At 44.0% G+C, this 24,148-nt stretch overlaps 1 protein-coding gene across 3 annotated transcripts in view; it reads right to left on the bottom strand.

Moving 5' to 3' along the window:
- Nucleotides 1-24,148, bottom strand: part of Oseg5 (intraflagellar transport protein Oseg5) — a 140,755-nt gene that overhangs the window by 8,599 nt on the left and 108,008 nt on the right. For 2 of the 3 annotated variants that reach the window (XM_067766902.1, XM_067766901.1), the window contains exons 1-3: nucleotides 2,629-2,821; nucleotides 2,277-2,554; nucleotides 2,032-2,210 (exon numbers count right to left, since the gene is read on the bottom strand). In XM_067766902.1, the coding sequence (XP_067623003.1) occupies nucleotides 2,032-2,210; nucleotides 2,277-2,554; nucleotides 2,629-2,813 (642 nt within the window). In that variant the 5' untranslated portion in view covers nucleotides 2,814-2,821. Of the gene's footprint in view, nucleotides 1-2,031; nucleotides 2,211-2,276; nucleotides 2,555-2,628; nucleotides 2,822-24,148 lie in introns of those variants that run through there. The other variant, XM_067766903.1, reaches the window with a different exon arrangement.

Here is a 24,148-nt window from a genome sequence, read left to right as displayed (position 1 = left end):
AGAGCCAGTATCTATGGAAATTTCAATGTGGTCATATTAAATCATTCCCACGATGGACTGACGTGAACGTTTATGGTGCTTGTTAAAGCAATATACCAATTCTATATCGGGAAAAGAACCATCAACATTGATAACTTTCCCAAAAACTTTCTCTATCAGTTGAAATGTTGAACGGTCCAAAATCGTGGATGATTTTGTAGAAGCCCCACACTTAGAGCAACAAAGCGAAACCACGGACAATAGAAGGTTATTGGAGATTGAGCAATATAGAACGTCACCCTAAGGCAATGGGACAGCGGTCCCATGGTGGACGATGGATCCAAGAGGGGAACGTTTTTTAGTCCGCGATCACCGAAAAAAATCCTGAGACCTTTTCGAATCTTACTAATTTTCAACCGGCGATTGCTTATAGACATGCTTTAGAAGGGGTAATATTTTATTCTTTAAAAATGTTGTTATTGTTGTTGAAAGAAGCAACAAAGCGAAACCACGGACAATAGAAGGTTATTGGAGATTGAGCAATATAGAACGTCACCCTAAGGCAATGGGACAGCGGTCCCATGGTGGACGATGGATCCAAGAGGGGAACGTTTTTTAGTCCGCGATCACCGAAAAAAATCCTGAGACCTTTTCGAATCTTACTAATTTTCAACCGGCGATTGCTTATAGACATGCTTTAGAAGGGGTAATATTTTATTCTTTAAAAATGTTGTTATTGTTGTTGAAAGAAATAAAATAGTGTCGAGGGTTTCTTGTGATGAACCTTTAGTGTGACAGTCCTTTACGGATAGTGAGTTCAGTGCGATGAAATATTAGTAACTTCAATTTGTAACGTGGGTTTCGTCAAAACCTGATGTAGTACTTCTCAGACCATTCAAAGTTGGACCTCCAACTTCCTGGAAGTAAATTTTTTGGTGTTGTTTGAATCACGCACATATATACACACTGTTGTGGAGAATTATAACTATTCGAAATGAAGTGAAGATGAGCTATAGATGACCAGTCGTCGGTTCACGGTAAAGACGGTGGATGGTCGATACAGCGGATAGAATTGAAGAGCCTTATATGGTAAAGACGGTGGATGGTCCAAACTGCGGAGAGAATTGAAGAGCGTTAAACTAATGACCGATTCCAAAACCAACCAGTGAAATAGCTAAATAGATTGACGTACACTCGGATTCGACGGCGGATCGGTGGAGGGTGTATCGATAAGCAGTTAGCTGGTATCCAGAATGACCGGGGAAGGTTTGGTGATGGTGATCATTCGATGGCGGAACTAGCGAATTATTGACCAGTGGATGGTTGATCATAATAAATGAGGGGTAGACCGGAGGATAGTAAAATAACGAGCGGTGGAGAGGGTAAACGGTGAGCCGATGGCCAAATTAGCTTAACCGAACCTGCGGGATGAGGAGTCCACGGATCGTAATGATGCAGGCCTCTAAGTTTCCTGAATTACCATAAGATTTAATGATCGAAATGGGAAAATTGTCTAGTAAGCACGGGAGTAAGAGGAAAAGACATACTTATGGAAACCGCTCTCTCGATGCTTTGTCGAACGCAAATCGGTACTCAAATGTAAGTAGCAAGCAGAATAATATATATCCCCCAAACAATTTGCTTGTCTCCGTTTGAAAAGTGTTACTTCTTGTTATTACTCTTTTAACGCTTCCTCTTCTAATTTACTTTCCTATGTTGCTTGAATTCCTACATGATCTCCGCTTCCAATCCCATAGTCACTCACCCGTTTCTAATGCCAACTCTTACCACCATTCTTACACCCTCTTCATCTCTCATTTCAATCCCCATTCTCACTTTTGCGTTTATTCCCACTTCTGTACCGTATACCCTAATGCCTTGGAGCAAGTGACATACTTAAGTGCTTGGTTTAGGGTTAGTCCTATGAAAATGTTTCAAAAATTTGACTTTTCATTATTAAGAGCTAGGTATCTGCTAAAGGAGGCATGGACACTGGGGAATACTTGCTAGTGGTCTCTAAAGAAGCCAAGTTTAAAGTGTAGTTTTACTTACCCTGGTTATTTTACTATTGGCTGCCAAAGGTTTAACAGACATATAACTACCTTGGCTAAAAACGATTGAAGTTGAATTGGGTGCCCAACGCGCGCAGCTTATTGGTTCATCACTTTGAACCACAGTTGACCGCAGCATACCAGATCTTGACCAAATCTTAATAACACCATCTTCGCCAGCTTAAGAAGTGAATAGAAAAGTGTAATAAGATCATACTAAAACTTTTTAAGACTTAATTGGACTACCTGTCATCAAACCAGCGCCATCGGGACTCCAACGTCCAGTGCTTATAGCCGCGGTATGTGCCGAAATATTACGCTCAACTCGTGCACTTTTATTCAAAATAATAAAACGCCCATCATTGCTACAGATAAGCAAAGTATCACTACCCTTGCCTCCACCGCTGCTACGTCCACCCAAAAGCAGCCAATGCAAATCGGTCGGTATAAAATCGACAGGTAATTTGGCCACCTCCACGGAATCGCGTGTATTTGCACTCCATTTGTAAATCTGATGGTCATCGCTGTATACAAATAGGCACGATTAGTGCTTCCTGTGTCCTAAATACAACACAAATTGATTTGCCTTCTAGCTCACCTCACAAAATATATTTCCTCATTGCTACTCCAATCCACACAGCTCAATGGTGCTACATTAGCTTTTTCATTATTTCCTGTATCTTTGTGTCCACTTGCAGTCCGCTGTGCTGCTGAATTTTGTAATCGATAATCAACATTATTATTGACCGAAGTTTGTTTGCAAATATGAGTTTTTAGGCGCATTTTTTAAATTTTGCGATTAACTTCACCTGCAACTTTGGCCAAACTAATTTTTCTATAAAAATTGTTTTGTTTTGTTTCCCGGTAATATTGCCATGACAACTTCGTTGAATTTAACACCCCAAGAAACTACCCTCAAAGTTCGACCTTTGCAACTTGTTGGATATCTACATTACACTACATTGTCAAATAATGTCATTAAATAAACGATTTGTTCCAGTCTGAACCCTTTAAACGATTATACCAAGATCCAATATATCAAATGCAACTTTCGAAATGGATCTATCTGCGCAGCTATGGCAGGTTGTCTGAAAAATTTTCTACTTACTATTCCAATAACAAAATAAAATTTTTCAAATTTAGAAAAATTAAAAAATAACAGTAATTATCATTAGAAAAAAATTATTGTTCTGGCCTTGAGCTCGAATCGAACCTTGAATCATTTATCATTAGGCCGATAAAAACAAAAACAATTGTTAACGGCTAAGGCCACGGTACGATATACCTTGACAAAAGCTAAATTCTCGATGGAGCCAGTCTTCGATATTCAAACGAATTTATTGAGTATAGCATTTCTTTATGCCAGGAGGAAGCATCGAAAGTCTCAAAGTCAGTGTGAAATTTTGAGCGAACAAAACCCACCCTCTAAGTACAATTTCCTCTCTATTACTAGAAGTGAGACTATCAACTTCTTCTGGAATTGATGGTTTTTGTGTATTTTTTTAAATAAATTTTTATTTATTTATCTATTACAAACATATTTTTTGTTTTTTTTTTTTCGTATATTCTCAATACTTGGGGAGTATGTAACACCCAGATGTTGTTAGTTGCCCCGGTTGAAGAGGCCGCGTCTCCAATCCGTGCTCAGACAACCATATTTTTGACAGAGAACTGCACTTTTGCTAAGAAAATTTTCATTGCAGATATACATCCGGATATTTCGCCGACCACTGCCGAGGTATGACTAATTTTTTTTATTTGCCTGAAGTGGTTTGATGTCATATGTGGGAAGACTTGGTGCTGGTACCAAAGAGAAATATAGTCTAGGGACTAATGAAAAAAGAAAACGGGAATGGTCACGTAGCAGCGAAGAGTCCCTTGAGGTGCTTTTCGACTTGCATTTACCATCAGGAAATGATGCAGAAGAGCCAGCAAATAGAGCTTAAACTTTAATACCAAGGTCGGATGGGCGGAGAGGACTTCGTCTAAGTTCAAATCGCTGAGCCCAGATGGCATATTCCCTGCCATGCTACAAATTTGAGTAGAGCGATCATTGAATGGCTTAAATGAATAAGCAATGTAGGCCCGTCTTGGGGAACTATTCGTTTAGTTTTCCTACCAAAGGCGGGAAAGATCGGTCGGGTGTGCCTCAAAGACAACAGCCCCGTTATCCTTACATCATTTTCGCTCAAAACCTTTGAGAACCTGATAGATGTGTATATAAAGTTCAACATTTATGGAAAACTGTTCACCACAACACAATATGCGTACACCAAAATCAAGTCGGTACATCCAGCCCTAATGGATCGACTGCACTTCAAAATCGGGGTTGTATGAGGCCACTAATTCAGTGAACAAGAACACGCCGCACGGCAGGGTGTTATCACCTCGCCTGTGGGGACTGGTTATCAGCAAACTGCTGAAGTGGTTCTATGTGGACCCATCACACTTACTGGGTACGCAGCTGACCTTGCAGTTGTACTAAGAGGATAGTACCTTACAACAATATGGTCTGTTTCCCTCACTCCAGTGATATACACAAAAAGGCGCCGCAACTCTATGCCAGGAATTGCCCGGTGAACCCAGTTCTTAAAGAAAAATACCCAGAATTCGCAGAGGAGGAACGTTCTCTCCCTAGGTTAACTGTAATATGTTAAACTCTTACCTATCCAGAATCAACCCCCACATACATAATGTATGACCTACTTGCAATGTGTCCAAATATGACACCAACCATGTCTTTAATTGCAATATGGAACCAACGTCTCTAACACACCTCTCACTCTGGCCCATCTCTGTTGGAACTGAAACTACAAGTTTCTTCCTTTTGAGTCCCATTGGAAGATATTGATGATAATTTGTGATCGGTCGCGCCTATTGGATGGAGCGAAGCACTGCTGCAACAACAACAAGGGATATGGTCTTGTTCACCAAGATGTATAAGGTCCCGAATTGGACAAGGCATAACCTTAAAAGGGGTAACCCTGCAGAAGAAACCCAGCTCAGATATCGAGGAATCATTCTAGACAGAAAGTTATCTTGGAAGTTCAACGTGGAGGCCAGAGTGAAGAAGGCACCGACGGCACTTTATGCATGTAAAAGAATGCTATAGCGAGAGAGAGAGCTCTCATTGGGTATTTACAGCGATTGTTGAGCCTATCCTATACTATGGAGTCCTTGTTTGGCAGCCAGCCACAAAAAAATTGACTTTGCTCAAAAAACTATAGGGGATTTTGCAGGTTATCAATGCTTAGCATTATGGGAGCTCTGAATGCAAATCTGTAGACCTGGTGGTGAAGAACAAAGCGGCAGCAACTGCAAAGAAGCTCAACGCTTCGGGGCAGCTTCAGCGCAAACCATACGGCCATAGTGTATAGCGTAATCAATAATAAATAATTTTGGACCCGCACTTAAAAGGGGCTACAATAGAGGGTCTTAAAGCCACAAAGTGTGGAAATATGGAGTTCTAAATGATTTCGGCACTGCTAAGAATACATTTAAGCGGAAGAGTTTCTAAAGAAAACCGAAGCATTGTTTTGCATTTGAATGGCAATTTGGCATATACAAAGTCCTAACAACGCAAATTAGGGCAAGGCCTCGGCAAATATATGGACATAATTGGTAACTTAGGTAAATAGTTATTCATTTTCGGGCATTTGATTTTATTTATAGCCCAGATTTATTTATAGGCTAACCTACATTTCAGTCCAATTTACTTAACCAAATTGACATTTGTGAATGAAGTTCAAAACTATAATTACAGTTATTAGAGGAAAGTAGAGCCGCGTTTATAGGGATGGAATAAAAAAATCCTGAAAATATTTACTTTGTAGTTATGCAAGTAATGTTCCCATGAATTGCATAATTAAACAGCAAATTCTTAGTTCACTGTTCTAAAGAAAAACCAAAATTGCATGTAAATAAATAGTAACGAAATGTTATTTTAACTTGCAGGAAAAATATAAGAAATATTTGTTAAGTTTTCTCCATAGAAATGTGTCCAACCCTTAACAACGGAAATTCGTTATTACGTTAGTATAGCTCTAGTGAATAGAATTTATTTTGAAAAGAAAATTACTCATAATATCTTTTGTAAGGATCATCATTAACGTATTGGACTAAATGAGCTGATAACCTGACAGGATCCCAAATGATCCCGAAATTATCCAGAAAAAGCTACGAAATGACGCCAACGCTATCGCGGACGGATCCCGAAAACCATCCAGAAATGCCCCGAAAGGGTCTCCAAAAGTTCCCCGAATAGTCCCAAAAAAACCCGAAATGAGAGCGACACGATTCTAGACGTATCCAGAGAACCACACAGAAATGATCCCTGAAGGTGTTTCAAAATGATCCCGAAAAGGTTCCGAAATGACCCTGACGGGCTCTCGGGCGGATCTCAAAAACCATCCAGAAAATATCCAGGAAGGGTCCCTAAATTATCCCGACTAATTCCAGAAAAAGTTCCGAAATGGCTCCGAGGGGATCCACGATGGATCGCGAAAACCATACAGAAATGATTCCGGAAGGATTCCAAAATGATCCCGAGATAGTCCGGAATTGACCCAGATGGGATCCCGCACAGATCCAGAAATGATCCCGGAAGGGTGCAAAAACTATCCCGGAAAAGTAACAAAAAATACCGAAATGGCTCCTACGGCATCCCGGACGGATCCAGAAATGATCTCGGAAGGGTCCCCAAATGATCCCAAAATGGTCCCGAAATGACCCTGATGGATCCGGCAAACCATCAAGAAATTATGCCGAAAGGGTCCCAAAATGATCCCGAAATAATACAGAAAAAGTCACGAAACGACCCCTAGAGGATCCCCAAATGATCCCGTATTAGCCCCGAAAAGGTCCCGAAATAACCCCGACGGGATCCCGGACAAATCCCGAAAACCATCCAGAAATGATGCCGGAAGGAATCCCAAATGATTCCGTAAAAGTCCCGCATTGATTCCGACGGGATCCCGAACGGATACCGAAAATCATCCAGAAGTGATGCCGGAAAGGTCCTCAAATGATCACCTAATAGTCCCGAAATGACCCTTAAGGGGTCATGGACGGATCCCATAAACCATCCAGAAATGATCCCGATATAGTCCCGAAGAAGTCCCGAAATGACCCTGACGGGATCTCAAACGCACCCCTAAATGACCCTGACGGGATCCCGGACAGATCCCGAAATCCATCTAGAAATGATCTTGGGAGGGACCCCAAATGATCCCGAAAAAGCCCCGCAATGATTCCGAGGGGATCCTGATCGGATACCGAAAACCATCCAGAAGTGATGCCGGAAAGGTCCTCAAATGATCACCTAATAGCAAAATGACCCTGACGGCATCCCGGACTGATCCCAAAATCCATCCAGAAATGATCTTGGGAAGGTCCCAAAATTATCCCGAAATAGTCTCGGAAAAGTTCAGAAATTACCCTGACGGGTTCCCGGACGAATCCTGAAAGCCATCTCTAAATGATCCCGAAAAAGTCCCGAAATGACCCTGACTGGACCCCGAAAGTATCCCGAAAACTATCCAGAAATGATGCCGGAAATGTCCTCAAATGATCACCTAATAGTTCCGAAAAGACCCTGACGGGATCCCGAACGGATCCCGACAACTATCTAGAAATGATGCCGAAAGGGCCCGCAAATGATTCCGTATTAGTCGAGAAAAAGTCCCGAAATGAACCCGACGGGATGCCGGACGAATCCCAAAAACCAACCAGAAATGATGCCGGAAGGGACACCAAATGATCCCGAAAAAGTCCCGCAATAATTCCGACGGGATCCTGAGCGGATACCGAAAACCATCCAGAAGTGATGCCGAAAAGGTCCTCAAATGATCACCTAATAGTTCCAAAATGACCCTGACGGCATCCCGGACAGATCCCGAAATCCATCCAGAAATGATCTTGGGAGGGTCCCAAAATTATCCCGAAATAGTCTGGGAAAAGTCCAGAAATTACCCTGACGGATCCCGGACGAATCCTGAAAACCAATCTTAAATGATGCCGAAAGTCCCGAAATGACCCTGATGGGACCCGGAAAGGATCCCGAAAACTAACCAGAAATGATGCCGGAAAGGTTCTCAAAAGATCTCCCAATAGTTCCGAAAAGACCCTGACGGGATCCCGAACGGATCCCGACAACTATCCAGAAATGATACCGAAAGGGCCCGCAAATGATCCCGTATTAGTCGAGAAAAAGTCCCGAAATGACCCCGAAGGGATGCCGGACGAATCCCAAAAACCATCCAGAAATGATGTCGGAAGGGACCCCAATGATCCCGAAAAAGTCCCGCAATTATTCCGACGGGAATCTGAACGGATACCGAAAACCATCCAGAAGTGATGCCGGAACGGTCCTCAAATGCTCAACTAATAGTCCCAAAATGACCCTGAGGGCATCCCGGACAAATCCCGAAATCCATCCTGAAATGATCTTGGGAAGGTCCCAAAATGATCCCGAAATAGTCTCGGAAAAGTCCAGAAATTACCCTGACGGGTTCCCGGACGAATCCTGAAAGCCATCCTTAAATGATACCGAAAAAGCCCCGAAATGACCCTGACGGGATCCCGAAAGGATTCCAAAAACAATCCATAAATGATGCCGGAAAGTCCTCAAATGATCCCCTAATAGTTCCGAAATGACCGTGACGGGATCCCGAACGGATCCCGACAACTATCCAGAAATTATGCCGGAAGGGTCCGCAAATGATCCCGTATTAGTCGAGAAAAAGTCCCGAAATGACCCCGACGGGATCCCGGACGAATCCCAAAAACCATCCAGAAATGATGCCGGTAGGTATCCCAAATGATCCCGAAATAATCCAAAAGACCTCGTCGGCATCCCGGACGGATACCGAAAATTATCCAGAAATGATGCCGGAAAGGTCCACAAATGATCCCCTAATAGTCCCGAAATTACCCTGATGGGATCCCGGACGGATCCCGAAAACCATCCAGAAATGATGCCGGAAGAGCCCCCAAATGATCCCGAAAAAGTCCCCAAATGACCCCGACGATATCCCGGACGGATCCCGAAAACCATCCAGAAATGATGCCGGAAGAGCCCCCAAATGATCCCGAAAAAGTCCCCAAATGACCCCGACGAGATCCCGCACGGATCCCGAAAACCATCCAGAAATGATGCCGGAAGAGCCCCAAATGATCCCGAAAAAGTCCCCAAATGACCCCGACATACTCCAGAAAAGGTTCCGAAATGGCTCCGGGGGAATCAACGACGGATCGCGAAAACCATACAAAAATGATTCCGGAAGGATCCCAAAATGATCCCGAAATAGTCCGGAAATGACCCAGATGGGATCCCGCACAGATCCAGAAATGATCCCGGAAAAGTAACAAAAAATCCCGAAATGGCTCCTACGGCATCCTGGACGGATCCAGAAATGATCTCGGAAGGGTCCCCAAATGATCATAAAATGGTCCCGAAATGACCCTGATGGATCCGGCAAACCATCAAGAAATTATGCCGGAAGGGTCCCCAAATGATCCCGAAATAAAACAGAAAAAGTCACGAAACGACCCCTAGAGGGTCCCAAAATGATCCCGTATTAGCCCCGAAAAAGTCCCAAAATGACCCTGACGGGATCCCGAAAGGATTCCGAAAACAATACAGAAATGATGCCGGAAAGGTCCTCAAATGATCCCCTAATAGTCCCGAAATGGCCGTGACGGGATCCCGACAACTATCCAGAAATGATGCCGAAAGGATCCGCAAATGATCCCGTATTAGTCGAAAAAAAAGTCCCGAAAGGACCACGACGGGATCCCGGACGAATCCCAAAAACCATCCAGAAATGATGCCGGTAGGTATCCCAAATGATCCCGAAATAGTCCCGGAATGACCTCGTCGGCATCCCGGACGGATCCCGAAAATTATCCAGAAATGATGTCGGAAAGGTTCCCAAATGATCCCCTAATAGTCCCGAAATTACCCTAATGGGATCCCGGACGGATCCCGAAAACCATCCAGAAATGATGCCGAAAGGCTTCCCAAATGATCCCGTATTAGTCGCGGAAAAGTCCCGAAATGACCCCGACGGGATCCCGGACGGATCCCGAAAACCATCCAGAAATGATGCCGAAAGGGTTCCCAAATGATCCCGTATTAGTCGCGAAAAAGTCCCGAAATGACCCCGACGGGATCTCTGACGGATCCCGAAAACCATCCAGAAATGATGCCGGATGAGCCCCAAAATGATCCCGAAAAAGTCCCCAAATGACCCGACGAGATCCCGGACGGATCCCGAAAACCATCCAGAAATGATGCCGGAAGAGCCCCCAAATGATCCCGAAAAAGTCCCCAAATTACCCCGACGATATCCCGGACGGATCCCGAACCATCCAGAAATGATGCCGGAAGAGCCCCCAAATGATCCCGAAAAAGTCCCCATATGACCCCGACGAGATCCCGCACGGATCCCGAAAACCATCCAGAAATGATGCCGGAAGAGCCCCCAAATGATCCCGAAAAAGTCCCCATATGACCCCGACGAGATCCCGCACGGATCCCGAAAACCATCCAGAAATGATGCCGGAAGGGTCCCCAAATGATCGCGAAATAGTCCCGAAATGATTCCGGAATAGTCCCGAAAATGTTCCAAAATAACCCCGACGGGATCCCGGACGGATCCCGTAAACTATACAGAAATGATCCCGGAAGGGTCCCAAAATGATCCCGAAATAGTCCCGAAAAAGTCCCGAAATTACCCCGGCGTAATCCCGGACCGATCCCGAAAACCATCCAGAAATGATCCCGGAAGGGTCTCGATATGACCCTTACGGGATTACAAATAAGGTGAAGCTAATTATAAAACCATGTTAATAAGGCAGCAGGCGCATTGGAGCGAATAAAAAGTTAGATAGAAACATACAGGTAAAGCTAATAAAAGCGTGCTAATAAAAACAATTGATGGAGGGCGGATGGCGGAAGTAGAGGAGAGGACCACTGATCGTTCCTCCAAAATTGTCTAGATCTCGTTCTGTATGTACCAGATACCAAAAACTATTGATTTAGGAGAAAATTTAGATTGAGTTATAACAATTTATGGATTTTACACCAGAGGGGAGATAAAGGGGGGCGGGCGGAGGATATCACTGCTTACTTTGTAAGCCCTCGACTTATTTGACACCTTGAGTCTGTGATATTGGTGAAGGCCAGTATACGTAAAGTTATAATGTGTAAAAATTATGAAAAATAATTTCTAGAAGGGGTCGTGGGACCCCACCCCTCTTTCCATGTTCGAAAAAAATTTCGCTAGTAGACTATTGGCTGTGTCCCAAATTTCATCAAAATCCGTGTAGCCATTCTGGCGTGATTCAGTCGCAAAGACGAAAAAATATAATAATTAAATTATAACTGTTCCTGGGGGGCGGGGACCACGCCCCTTTTGAAAAATATATAGCTAGTAGATCCTTCTAGACTATTGGCTATATGTGTGCAAAATTTCATCCAAATCGGTCCAGCCGTTCTTGCGTTATTGAGTCACAAAGACAAACGTCTAGACAAACATCCAAACATCCAAACATCTTAACATCCAAACTTTCCCATTTATAATATACTAGCCTTTACCCGCGGCCCTGTCCGCAAGGAGACATTTAAATATATGGGCTATTCGCGTTAGCCTGCTTATCAAATTATCTGTTTAAAATTTTGTTTTCTGTCTAATGCATTTTATTTTTGTAATTTGAGTAAAAAAAAAGAACTAAATGAGCTGATAACCTGATAGGATCCCATTTGATCCCGAAATTATCCAGAAAAAGCTACGAAATGACCCCCACGCTATCGCGGATGGATCCCGAAAACCATCCAGAAATGCCCCGAAAGGGTCTCCAAAAGTTCCCGGAAAACCCGAAATGACAACGACACGATTCCAGACGTATCCAGAGTACAACACAGAAAGGATTCCTGAAGGTGTTCCAAAATGATCCCGAAAAGGTTCCGAAATGACCCTGACGGGCTCCCGGGCGGATATCAAAAACCATCCAGAAAATATTCAGGAAGGGTCCCTAAATTATCCCGACATACTCCAGAAAAAGTTCCGAAATGGCTCCGAGGGGATCCACGACGGATCGCGAAAACCATACAGAAATGATTCCGGAAGGGTCCCAAAATGATCCCGAAATAGTCCGGAAATGACCCAGATGGGATCCCGTACAGATCCAGAAATGATCCCGGAAGGGTCCAAAAACTATCCCGGAAAAGTAACAAAAAATCCCGAAATGGCTCCTACGGCATCCCGGACGGATCCAGAAATGATCTCGGAAGGGTCCCGAAATGATCCCAAAATGGTCCCGAAATGACCCTGATGGATCCGGCAAACCATCAAGAAATTATGCCGGAAGGGTCCCCAAATGATCCCGAAATAAAACAGAAAAAGTCACGAAACGACCCCTAGAGGATCCCCAAATGATCCCGTATTAGCCCCGAAAAGGTCCCGAAATAACCCCGACGGGATCCCGGACAAATCCCGAAAACCATCAGGAAATCATGCCGGAAGGGATCCCAAATGATTCCGAAAAAGTCCCGCAATGATTCCGACGGGATCCTGAACGGATACCGAAAACCATCCAGAAGTGATGCCGGAAAGGTCCTCAAATGATCACCTAATAGTACCGAAATGACCCTTAAGGGATCCTGGACGGATCCCGTAAACCATCCAGAAATGATCCGGATATAGTCCCGAAATGACCCTGACGGGATCTCGAACTCATCCCTAAATGACCCTGACGGGATCCCGGACGAATCCCAAAAACCACCCAGAAATGATACCGGAGGGGACCCCAAATGATCCTGAAAAAGTCCCGCAATTATTCTGACGGGATCCTGAACGGATACCGAAAACCACGCAGAAGTGATGCCGGAAAGGTCCTCAAATGATCACCAATAGTCCCAAAATGACCCTGACGGCATCCCCGACAGATCCCGAAATCCATCCAGAAATGATCTTGGGAGGGTCCCAAAATGATCCCGAAATAGTCTCGGAAAAGTCCAGAAATTACCCTGACGGGATCCCGTACGAATACTGAAGACCAATCTTAAATGTTTCCGAAAAAGTCCCGAAATGACCCTGATGGGACCCCGAAAGGATCCCGAAAAATATCCAGAAATGATGCCGGAAAGGTCCTCAAATGATCTCCTAATAGTTACGAAAAGACCCTGACGGGATCCCGAACGGATCCCGACAACTATCCAGAAATGATGCCGAAAGGGTCCGCAAATGATCCCGTATTAGTCGAGAAAAAGTCACGAAAAGACCGCGACGGGATGCCGGACGAATCCCAAACACCATCCAGAAATGATGCCGGAAGGGACCCCAAATGATCCCGAAAAATATCCAGAAATGATGCCGGAAAGGTTCTCAAATGATCTCCTAATAGTCCCAAAATGACCCTGACGGGATACCGAACGGATCCCGACAACTACCTAGAAATGATGCCGAAAGGGCCCGCAAATGATCGCGTATTAGTCGAGAAAAAGTCCCGAAATGACCCCCCGACGTGATGCCGGACGAATCCCAAAAACCATCCAGAAATGATACCGGAAGGTCCAAAAATGATCCCGAAATAGTCTCGGAAAAGTCCAAAAATTACCCTGACGGGTTCCCGGACGAATCCTGTAAGCCATCCTTAAATGACCCTGAAAGCCATCCAGAAATGATGCCGGAAGGGATCCCAAATGATTCCGAAAAAGTCCCGCAACGATTCCGACGGGATCCTGAACGGATACCGAAAACCATCCAGAAGTGATGCCGGAAAGGTCCTCAAATGATCACCTAATAGTCCCAAAATGACCCTGACGGCATCCCGGACAGATCCCGAAATCCATCCAGAAATGATCTTGGGAAGGTCCCAAAATGATCCCGAAATAGTCTCGGAAAAGTCCAGAAATTACCCTGACGGGTTCCCGGACGAATCCTGAAAGCCATCCTTAAATGATCCCGAAAAGGTCCCGAATTGACCCTGACGGGACCCCGAAAGGATCCCGAAAACTATCCAGAAACGATGTCGGAAAGGTCCTCAAATGATCTCCTAATAGTTCCGAAAAGACCCTGACGGGATACCGAACGGATCCCGACAACTACCTAGAAATGATGCCGAAAGGGCCCGCAAATGATCCCGTATTAGTCGAGAAAAAAGTCCCGAAATGACCCCGACGGGATGCCGGACGAATCCCAAAAACCATCCAGAAATGATGCCGGAAGGGACCCCAAATGATCCCGAAAAAGTCCCGCAATTATTCGGAAGGGATCCTGAACGGATACCGAAAACCATTCAGAAGTGATGCCAGAAAGGTCCTCAAATCACACCTAATAGTCCCAAAATGACCCTGACGGCATCCCGGACAGGTCCCGAAATCCATCCAGAAATGATCTTGGGAAGGTCCCAAAATTATCCCGAAATAGTCTCGGAAAAGTCCAGAAATTACCCAGACGGATTCCCAGACGAATCCTGAAAGCCATCCTTAAATGATCCCGAAAAAGTCCCGAAATGACCCTGACGGAATCCCGAAAGGATTCCGAAAACTATCCAGAAATGATGCCGGAAAGGTCCTCAAATGATCCCCTAATAGTCCCGAAATGACCGTGACGGGATCCCGAACGGATCCCGACAACTATCCAGAAATGATGCCGAAAGGGTCCCCAAATGATCCCGTATTAGTCGAGAAAAAGTCCCGAAAAGACCCCGACGGGATCCCGGACGAATCCCAAAAACTATCCAGAGACGATGCCGGTAGGTATCCCAAATGATCCCGAAATAGTCCCGAAATGACCTCGTCGGCATCCCGGACGGATCCCGAAAATTATTCAGAAATGATGCCGGAAAGGTCCCCAAATGATCCCCTAATAGTCCCGAAATTACCCTTATGGGATCCCGGACGGATCCCGAAAACCATCCAGAAATGATGCCGAAAGGGTTCCCAAATGACCCCGACGAGATCCCGGACGGATCGCGAAAACTATACAGAAATGATCCCGGAAGGGTCCCAAAATGATCCCGAAATAGTCCCGACAAAGTCCCGAAATTACCCCGACGGGATCCCGTACCGATCCCGAAAACCAACCAGAAATGATCCCTGAAGGGTCTCGATATGACCCTTACGGGATTACAAATAAGGTGAAGCTAATTATAAAACCATGTTAATAAGGCAGCAGGCGCATTGGAGCGAATGAAAAGTTACATTGAAACATACAGGTAAAGCTAATAAAAGCGTGCTAATAAAAACAATTGAAGGAGGGCGGATGGCGGGAGTAGAAGGAGAGGACCACTGATCGTTCCTCCAAAATTGTCTAGATCTCGATCTTTATGTGCCAGATACCAAAAACTATTGATTTAGGAGAAAATTTATATTGATTTATAACAATTTATAGATTTTACACCAGAGGGGGATAAAGGGGGGGGTGGCAGGGGGTGTCATTGCTTACTTTGTAAGCCCTCGACTTATTTGACCCCTTGAGTCTGTGATATTGGTGAAGGCCAGTATACGTAAAGTTATAATGTGTAAAAATTATTGAAAAATAATTGCTCGAAGGGGTCGTGGGACCCCACCCCTCTTTCCATGTTCGGAAAAAATTTCGCTAGTAGGCTATTGTCTGTGTCCCAAATTTCATCAAAATCCGTGTAGCCATTCTGGCGTGATTCAGTCGCATAGACGAAAAAATATAATAATTAAATTATAACTGTTCCTAGGGGGCGGCGACCACGCCCCTTTTGAAAAATATATAGCTAGTAGATCCTTCTAGACTATTGGCTATATGTGTGCAAAATTTCATCCAAATCGGTCCAGCCGTTCTTGCGTGATTGAGTCACAAAGACAAACGTCTGGACAAACATCCAAACATCCAAACATCCAAACATCCAAACATCTTAACATCCAAACTTTGCCATTTATAATATATATTAGATACTAGCCTTTACCCGCGGCCCCGTCCGCAAGGAGAAAATGAAATATGTGGGCTATTCACGTTAGCCTGCTTATAAAGTTATCTGTTTAAAATTTTTTTTCTGTCTAATGCATTTTATTTTTGTAATTGAGTAAAAAAAAGAACTTTATGAGCTGATAACCTGATAGGATCCCAAAATGATAACGAAATTATCCAGAAAAAGCCACGAAATGACCCCGACGCTATCGCGGACGGATCCCGAAAACCATCCAGAAACGCCCCGGAAGTGTTTCCAAAAGTTCCCGAAGTAGTCCCAAAAAAACCCGAAATGACAACGACACGATTCTAGACTTATCCAGATAACCACACAGAAATGATGCCTGAAGGGTAACAAATTGATCCCGAAATAGTCCCGAAAAAGTTCCGAAATTACCCTGACGGGCTCCCGGACGGATCTCAAAAACCATCCAGAAAATATCCAGGAAGGGTCCCTAAATTATCCCGACTAACTCCAGAAAAAGTTCCGAAATGGCTCCGAGGGGATCCACTATGGATCGCGAAAACCATACAGAAATGATTCCGGAAGGATTCCAAAATGATCCCGAAATAGTCCGGAATTGACCCAGATGGGATCCCGCACAGATCCAGAAATGATCCCGGAAGGGTGCAAAAACTATCCCGGAAAATTAACAAAAAATCCCGAAATGGCTCCTACGGCATCCCGGACGGATCCAGAAATGATCTCGGAAGGGTCCCCAAATGATCCCAAAATGGTCCCGAAATGACCCTGATGGATCCGGCAAACCATCAAGAAATTATGCCGAAAGGGTCCCAAAATGATCCCGAAATAATACAGAAAAAGTCACGAAACTACCCCTAGAGGATCCCCAAATGATCCCGTATTAGCCCGGAAAGGTCCCGAAATAACCCCGACGGGATCCCGGACAAATCCCGAAAACCATCCAGAAATGATGCCGGAAGGAATCCCAAATGATTCCGTAAAAGTCCCGCATTGATTCCGACGGGATCCCGAACGGATACCGAAAATCATCCAGAAGTGACGCCGGAAAGGTCCTCAAATGATCACCTAATAGTCCCGAAATGACCCTTAAGGGGTCATGGACGGAGCCCATAAACCATTTAGAAATGATCCCGATATATTCCCGAAGAAGTCCCGAAATGACCCTGACGGGATCTCGAACGCACCCCTAAATGACCCTGACGGGATCCCGGACAGATCCCGAAATCCATCCAGAAATGATCTTGGGAGGGACCCCAAATGATCCCGAAAAAGTCCCGCAATGATTCCGAGGGGATCCTGATCGGATACCGATAACCATCCAGAAGTGATGCCGGAAAGGTCCTCAAATGATCACCTAATACCAAAATGACCCTGACGGCATCCCGGACTGATCATAAAATCCATCCAGAAATGATCTTGGGAAGGTCTCAAAATTATCCCGAAATAGTCTCGGAAAAGTTCAGAAATTACCCTGACGGGTTCCCGGACGAATCCTGAAAGCCATCTCTAAATTATCCCGAAAAAGTCCCGAAATGACCCTGACTGGACCCCGAAAGGATCCCGAAAACTATCCAGAAATGATGCCGGAAATGTCCTCAAATGATCACCTAATAGTTCCGAAAAGACCCTGACGGGATCCCGAACGGATCCCGACAACTATCTAGAAATGATGCCGAAAGGGCCCGCAAATGATCCCGTATTAGTCGAGAAAAAGTCCCGAAATGAACCCGACGGGATGCCGGACGAATCCCAAAAACCAGCCAGAAATGTTGCCGGAAGGGACACCAAATGATCCCGAAAAAGTCCCGCAATAATTCCGACGGGATCCTGAGCGGATACCGAAAACCATCCAGAAGTGATGCCGAAAAGGTCCTCAAATGATCACCTAATAGTCCCAAAATGACCCTGACGGCATCCCGGACAGATCCCGAAATCCATCCAGAAATGATCTTGGGAGGGTCCCAAAATTATCCCGAAATAGTCTGGGAAAAGTCCAGAAATTACCCTGACGGATACCGGACGAATCCTGAAAACCAATCTTAAATGATGCCGAAAAAGTCCCGAAATGACCCTGATGGGACCCGGAAAGGATCCCGAAAACTAACCAGATATGATGCCGGAAAGGTCCTCAAATGATCTCCCAATAGTTCCGAAAAGACCCTGACGGGATCCCGAACGGATCCCGACAACTATCCAGAAATGATACCGAAAGGGCCCGCAAATGATCCCGTATTAGTCGAGAAAAAGTCCCGAAATGACCCCGACGGGATGGCGGACGAATCCCAAAAACCATCCAGAAATGACTTTGGAAGGGACCCCAATGATCCCGAAAAAGTCCCGCAATTATTCCGACGGGAATCTGAACGGATACCGAAAACCATCCAGAAGTGATGCCGGAACGGTCCTCAAATGCTCACCTAATAGTCCCAAAATTACCCTGAGGGCATCCCGGACAAATCCCGAAATCCATCCAGAAATGATCTTGGGAAGGTCCCAAAATGATCCCGAAATAGTCTCGGAAAAGTCCAGAAATTACCCTGACGGGTTCCCGGACGAATCCTGAAAGCCATCCTTAAATGATCCCGAAAAAGCCCCGAAATGACCCTGACGGGATCCCGAAAGGATTCCAAAAACTATCCAGAAATGATGCCGGAAAGGTCCTCAAATGATCCCCTAATAGTTCCGAAATGACCGTGACGGGATCCCGAACGGATCCCGACAACTATCCAGAAATTATGCCGAAAGGGTCCGCAAATGATCCCGTATTAGTCGAGAAAAAGTCCCGAAATGACCCCGACGGGATCCCGGACGAATCCCAAAAACCATCCAGAAATGATGCCGATAGGTATCCCAAATGATCCCGAAATAATCCCGAAATGACCTCGTCGGCATCCCGGACGGATACCGAAAATTATCCAGAAATGATGCCGGAAAGGTCCACAAATGATCCCCTAATAGTCCCGAAATTACCCTGATGGGATCCCGGACGGATCCCGAAAACCATCCAGAAATGATGCCGGAAGAGCCCCCAAATGATCCCGAAAAATCCCCAAATGACCCCGACGACATCCCGGACGGATCCCGAAAACCATCCAGAAATGATGCCGGAAGAGCCCCCAAATGATCCCGAAAAAGTCCCCAAATGACCCCGACGAGATCCCGCACGAATCCCGAAAACCATCCAGAAATGATGCCGGAAGAGCCCCAAATGATCCCGAAAAAGTCCCCAAATGACCCCGACATACTCCAGAAAAGGTTCCGAAATGGCTCCGAGGGAATCAACGACGGATCGCGAAAACCATACAGAAATGATTCCGGAAGGATCCCAAAATGATCCCGAAATAGTCCGGAAATGACCCAGATGGGATCCCGCACAGATCCAGAAATGATCCCGGAAGGGTCCAAAAACTATCCAGGAAAAGTAACAAAAACTCCCGAAATGGCTCCTACGGCATCCCGGACGGATCCAGAAATGATCTCGGAAGGGTCCCCAAATGATCCCAAAATGGTCCCGAAATGACCCTGATGGATCCGGCAAACCATCAAGAAATTATGCCGGAAGGGTCCCCAAATGATCCCGAAATAAAACAGAAAAAGTCACGTAACGACCCCTAGAGGATCCCCAAATGATCCCGTATTAGCCCCAAAAAAGTCCCAAAATGACCCTGACGGGATCCCGAAAGGATTCCGAAAACAATACAGAAATGATGCCGGAAAGGCCTCAAATGATCCCCTAATAGTCCCGAAATGACCGTGACGGGATCCCGACAACTATCCAGAAATGATGCCAAAAGGGTCCGCAAATGATCCCGTATTAGTCGAAAAAAAGTCCCGAAAGGACCATGACGGGATCCCGGACGAATCCCAAAAACCATCCAGAAATGATGCCGGTAGGTATCCCAAATGATCCCGAAATAGTCCCGAAATGACCTCGTCGGCACCCCGGACGGATCCCGAAAATTATCCAGAAATGATGCCGGAAAGGTTCCCAACTGATCCCCTAATAGTCCCGAAATTACCCTAATGGGATCCCGGACGGATCCCGAAAACCATCCAGAAATGATGCCGAAAGGGTTCCCAAATGATCCCGTATTAGTCGCGAAAAAGTTCCGAAATGACCCCGACGGGATCCCGGACGGATCCCGAAAACCATCCAGAAATGATGCCGAAAGGGTTCCCAAATGATCCCGTATTAGTCGCGAAAAAGTACCGAAATGACCCCGACGGGATCCCGGACGGATCCCGAAAACCATCCAGAAATGATGCCGGATGAGCCCCAAAATGATCCCGAAAAAGTCCCCAAACGACCCCGACGAGATCCCAGACGGATCCCGAAAATCATCCAGAAATGATGCCGGAAGAGCCCCCAAATGATCCCGAAAAAGTCCCCAAATGACCCCGACGATATCCCGGACGGATCCCGAAAACCATCCAGAAATGATGCCGGAAGAGCCCCCAAATGATCCCGAAAAAGTCCCCATATGACCCCGACGAGATCCCGCACGGATCCCGAAAACCATCCAGAAATGATGCCGGAAGGGTCCCCAAATGATCGCGAAATAGTCCCGAAATTATTCCGGAATAGTCCCGAAAATGTTCCAAAATAACCCCGACGGGATCCCGGACGGATCCCGTAAACTATACAGAAATGATCCCGGAAGGGTCCCAAAATGATCCCGAAATAGTCCCGAAAAAGTCCCGAAATTACCCCGGCGTAATCCCGGACCGATCCCGAAAACCATCCAGAAATGATCCCGGAAGGGTCTCGATATGACCCTTACGGGATTACAAATAAGGTGAAGCTAATTATAAAACCATGTTAATAAGGCAGCAGGCGCATTGGAGCGAATAAAAAGTTAGATAGAAACATACAGTTAAAGCTAATAACAGCGTGCTAATAAAAACAATTGATGGAGGGCGGATGGCGGGAGTAGAGGAGAGGACCACTGATCGTTCCTCCAAAATTGTCTAGATCTCGTTCTGTATGTACCAGACACCAAAAACTATTGATTTAGGAGAAAATTTAGATTGAGTTATAACAATTTATGGATTTTACACCAGAGGGGGAGATAAAGGGGGGCGGGCGGAGGGTGTCACTGCTCACTTTGTAAGCCCTCGACTTATTTGACCCCTTGAGTCTGTGATATTGGTGAAGGCCAGTATACGTAAAGTTATAATGTGTAAGAATTATGAAAAATAATTTCTCGAAGGGTCGTGGGACCCCCACCCCTCTTTCCATGATCGAAAAAAAATTCGCTAGTAGACTACTGTCTGTGTCCCAAATTTCATTAAAATCCGTGTAGCCATTCTGGCGTGATTCAGTCGCAAAGACGAAAAAATATAATAATTACATTATAACTGTTCCTAGGGGGCGGGGACCACGCCCCTTTTGAAAAATATATAGCTAGTAGATCCTTCTAGACTATTGCCTATATGTGTGCAAAATTTCATCCAAATCGGTCCAGCCGTTCTTGCGTTATTGAGTCACAAAGACAAACGTCTGGACAAACATCCAAACATCCAAACATCCAAACATCCAAACATCCAAACATCTAAACATCCAAACATCCAAACATCTTAACATCCAAACTTTCCCATTTATAATTTATAATATATATTAGATTAGATTTTTACTTAACAATATTTTATTTCCCTAAAAATAGATTTCAAACACATATCAAACACTAACCGCAAAATAAACTGGAATGAAAAATTTGAAATGGGTAATTCCAGCCTATAGTATAAGGGATTGTTAACACAATTAGTGAAATCGATAACTAAGTTATTTAGGTCGAGTATCTTCATGCGCCGAATTATTAATTTCAAAACATTTTTTAGTTATACACTATGGAAGTCTCACAATTTTATTACATTTCAGAATCTTGTAAATTTCACGAATGACAACTATCAGTTAGTTTAATTAAATGTCAACTTACTTCCCTAAGCGGCATCTGTTGGCAAGTAGTTAAATGGTTAGATGTCGTCTTCAAATTGAACATATGCCTCTAGTGTTCAACGGTAGCAAATTACCATGGTGAGATACCTTTTTGCTACGGTGAGAAATCTTTCTTATAATAATCTGTGAGAAATTGCAATTATTCATTTCATATTTGCCAAAAATATGCATTTAAATATATATTGCTAGAATTTGCCACGGTGCCTTTATATTGCATTTCAATTTTATTAGCGTGTATGAAATTTAGAAAATTAAGTCGAATCATGTGTAAGATTTTTTTACGAAGATTTTTAACTTTAATGTTCTCCTTTAAAGCTTTAATAGAATATGAGTAAGTAGAGTACTATTTCGTCCAACTACCCCAACCCTAATTGGTAACCCTACTCAAAGATGTCCCTATTGTAATGCGGAGTGAAATACCTTTCTTTTGATATCCATATCGGCATATCTCATGCAATTTTTTTTTAATTTCAAATATGTGGCAACCCTACTCAAAAATGTCCCTATTGTAATGCGGAGTGAAATACCTTTCGTTTGATACCCATATCGGCATAACTCATGAATTTTTTTTATTTCGAATAGGTGGCAACCCTAAATGGCAACCCTGCTCAAAAATGTCCCTATTGTAATGCGGAGTGAAATTACTTTCATTTGATACCCATATCGGCATATCTCATGCAATTTTTTTTTTAACTTCGATTACGTGGCAACCTCAAATGGCAACCCTACTCAAAAATGTCCCTATTGTAATGCGGAGTGAAATACCTTTGTTTTAATATCCATATCGGTATATCTCATGCAATTTTTTTAAATTTCGAATAGGTGGCAACCTTGTGAAATATTCTGAGTGGCAATACCTAAGTAGAAAGTCTTAGAAGGTGATACATTATCTCTGTGCCAAATTTCATTTAAATCGGTGTGAGCCGTTCCCGAGATCGCTCGGCTATACAAACAAACAAGAATTGCTCGTTTAAAGTTATAAGATTTAAGAAAATTTGTATAAATGGTATCGATTGTCCTTCTGCATTACCTTGACACCAAAATTTCGTCCACCTTAGCAGATACAGTTTTGGGTCGGCATAAAACATGTATTTAGGTGAGCCAATTTGTAGAAAAACGAATACAGGATACGTAGCCTTCGAATTGGATGGAAAGCTAGACCTTAATCTCATCGGATATATATCACACCAAATTGTTATTATTAGTAGATATGTATCTCTTACGTATACCTTGGCGGTAGGTCGGGTTTTTCTTCTCGTCGCAAACAATTTGTTGAAGAAAATTCCTCAGAAGAGGATTGTGGTCTGATGCTTTTGTTATATTTTTGTTATGAAAACAAAACCAAAATAAAAAAATAAAAATGTGAGAGTAGTGAGAATTAAAAAAATTTTTTAAACGTCATTTGTCTCGCACCGGTTTTACCTTGTAATATTTGTATCATGGTATACATGATATAGAATAAAAAAAAATACGGAAAGGGAAAGGGGGATGTGTTAAACAAGAAGAAGGACATAATTTGGACCAAATTCGAGATGCGTGTTTTACAGATAAAGTAGTATGAAATTCTAGAACTAAATAAATAAATGTGAACCGCGATAACCTCCGAAGAGATTTAAAACCGAGCTTTTCTTCCAATCTGCGCCGTGCTCCTTTCAAGGACAGAACAACGTCTGCCGGATCTGCTAGTTGTATATAAAGGGAATAGCAATAGAGGCATCTGCCTTTACACTAGTATGAAGTATGAATGTTGGAGATTTTGAGTTCAAAACTCAGCTCCCGAAAAGATAGCTGATGAAGAACTGCAATTCCGTGTGCGAATTTTGAAATTTTTCTGTAATATCAATAACCAATATCCAATTCAATACACAAAAATATGTATGAAGAAAGTTCGAGATATCTGTGGAGTCCATCAAGTACTCCTTTTTTCTCATATTCGCTGCGCCTTTTGCTGGCCACATGAAAATATATAGAGTGTTAAGCTCCAGACATGTATCAGCTTCTGGCTTCTCTTGATAAACTGAAAAAGCACGTGAGAAAACGAGTAACTTGTTTTTGACGGGCTGTACGTTAAACGACGGTCTAATATCCATAAATATTAAATGTAGGTAAACATTTCCATTTCTTATAAAATTGAGTATTTTATGTGGTCGATTGATTAGCCCAATCAATTTCTTAGGCGAGGCTAAGGTATGAAATGGGGTGATTGCTAAATTCAAGGCTGATTTCGATG

The sequence above is a fragment of the Eurosta solidaginis genome, chromosome 2, assembly GCF_040869045.1.
Source record: "Eurosta solidaginis isolate ZX-2024a chromosome 2, ASM4086904v1, whole genome shotgun sequence".
Classification (NCBI taxonomy): Eukaryota; Metazoa; Arthropoda; class Insecta; order Diptera; family Tephritidae; genus Eurosta; species Eurosta solidaginis.
This window is presented reverse-complemented; position numbering and strand designations above follow the sequence as displayed.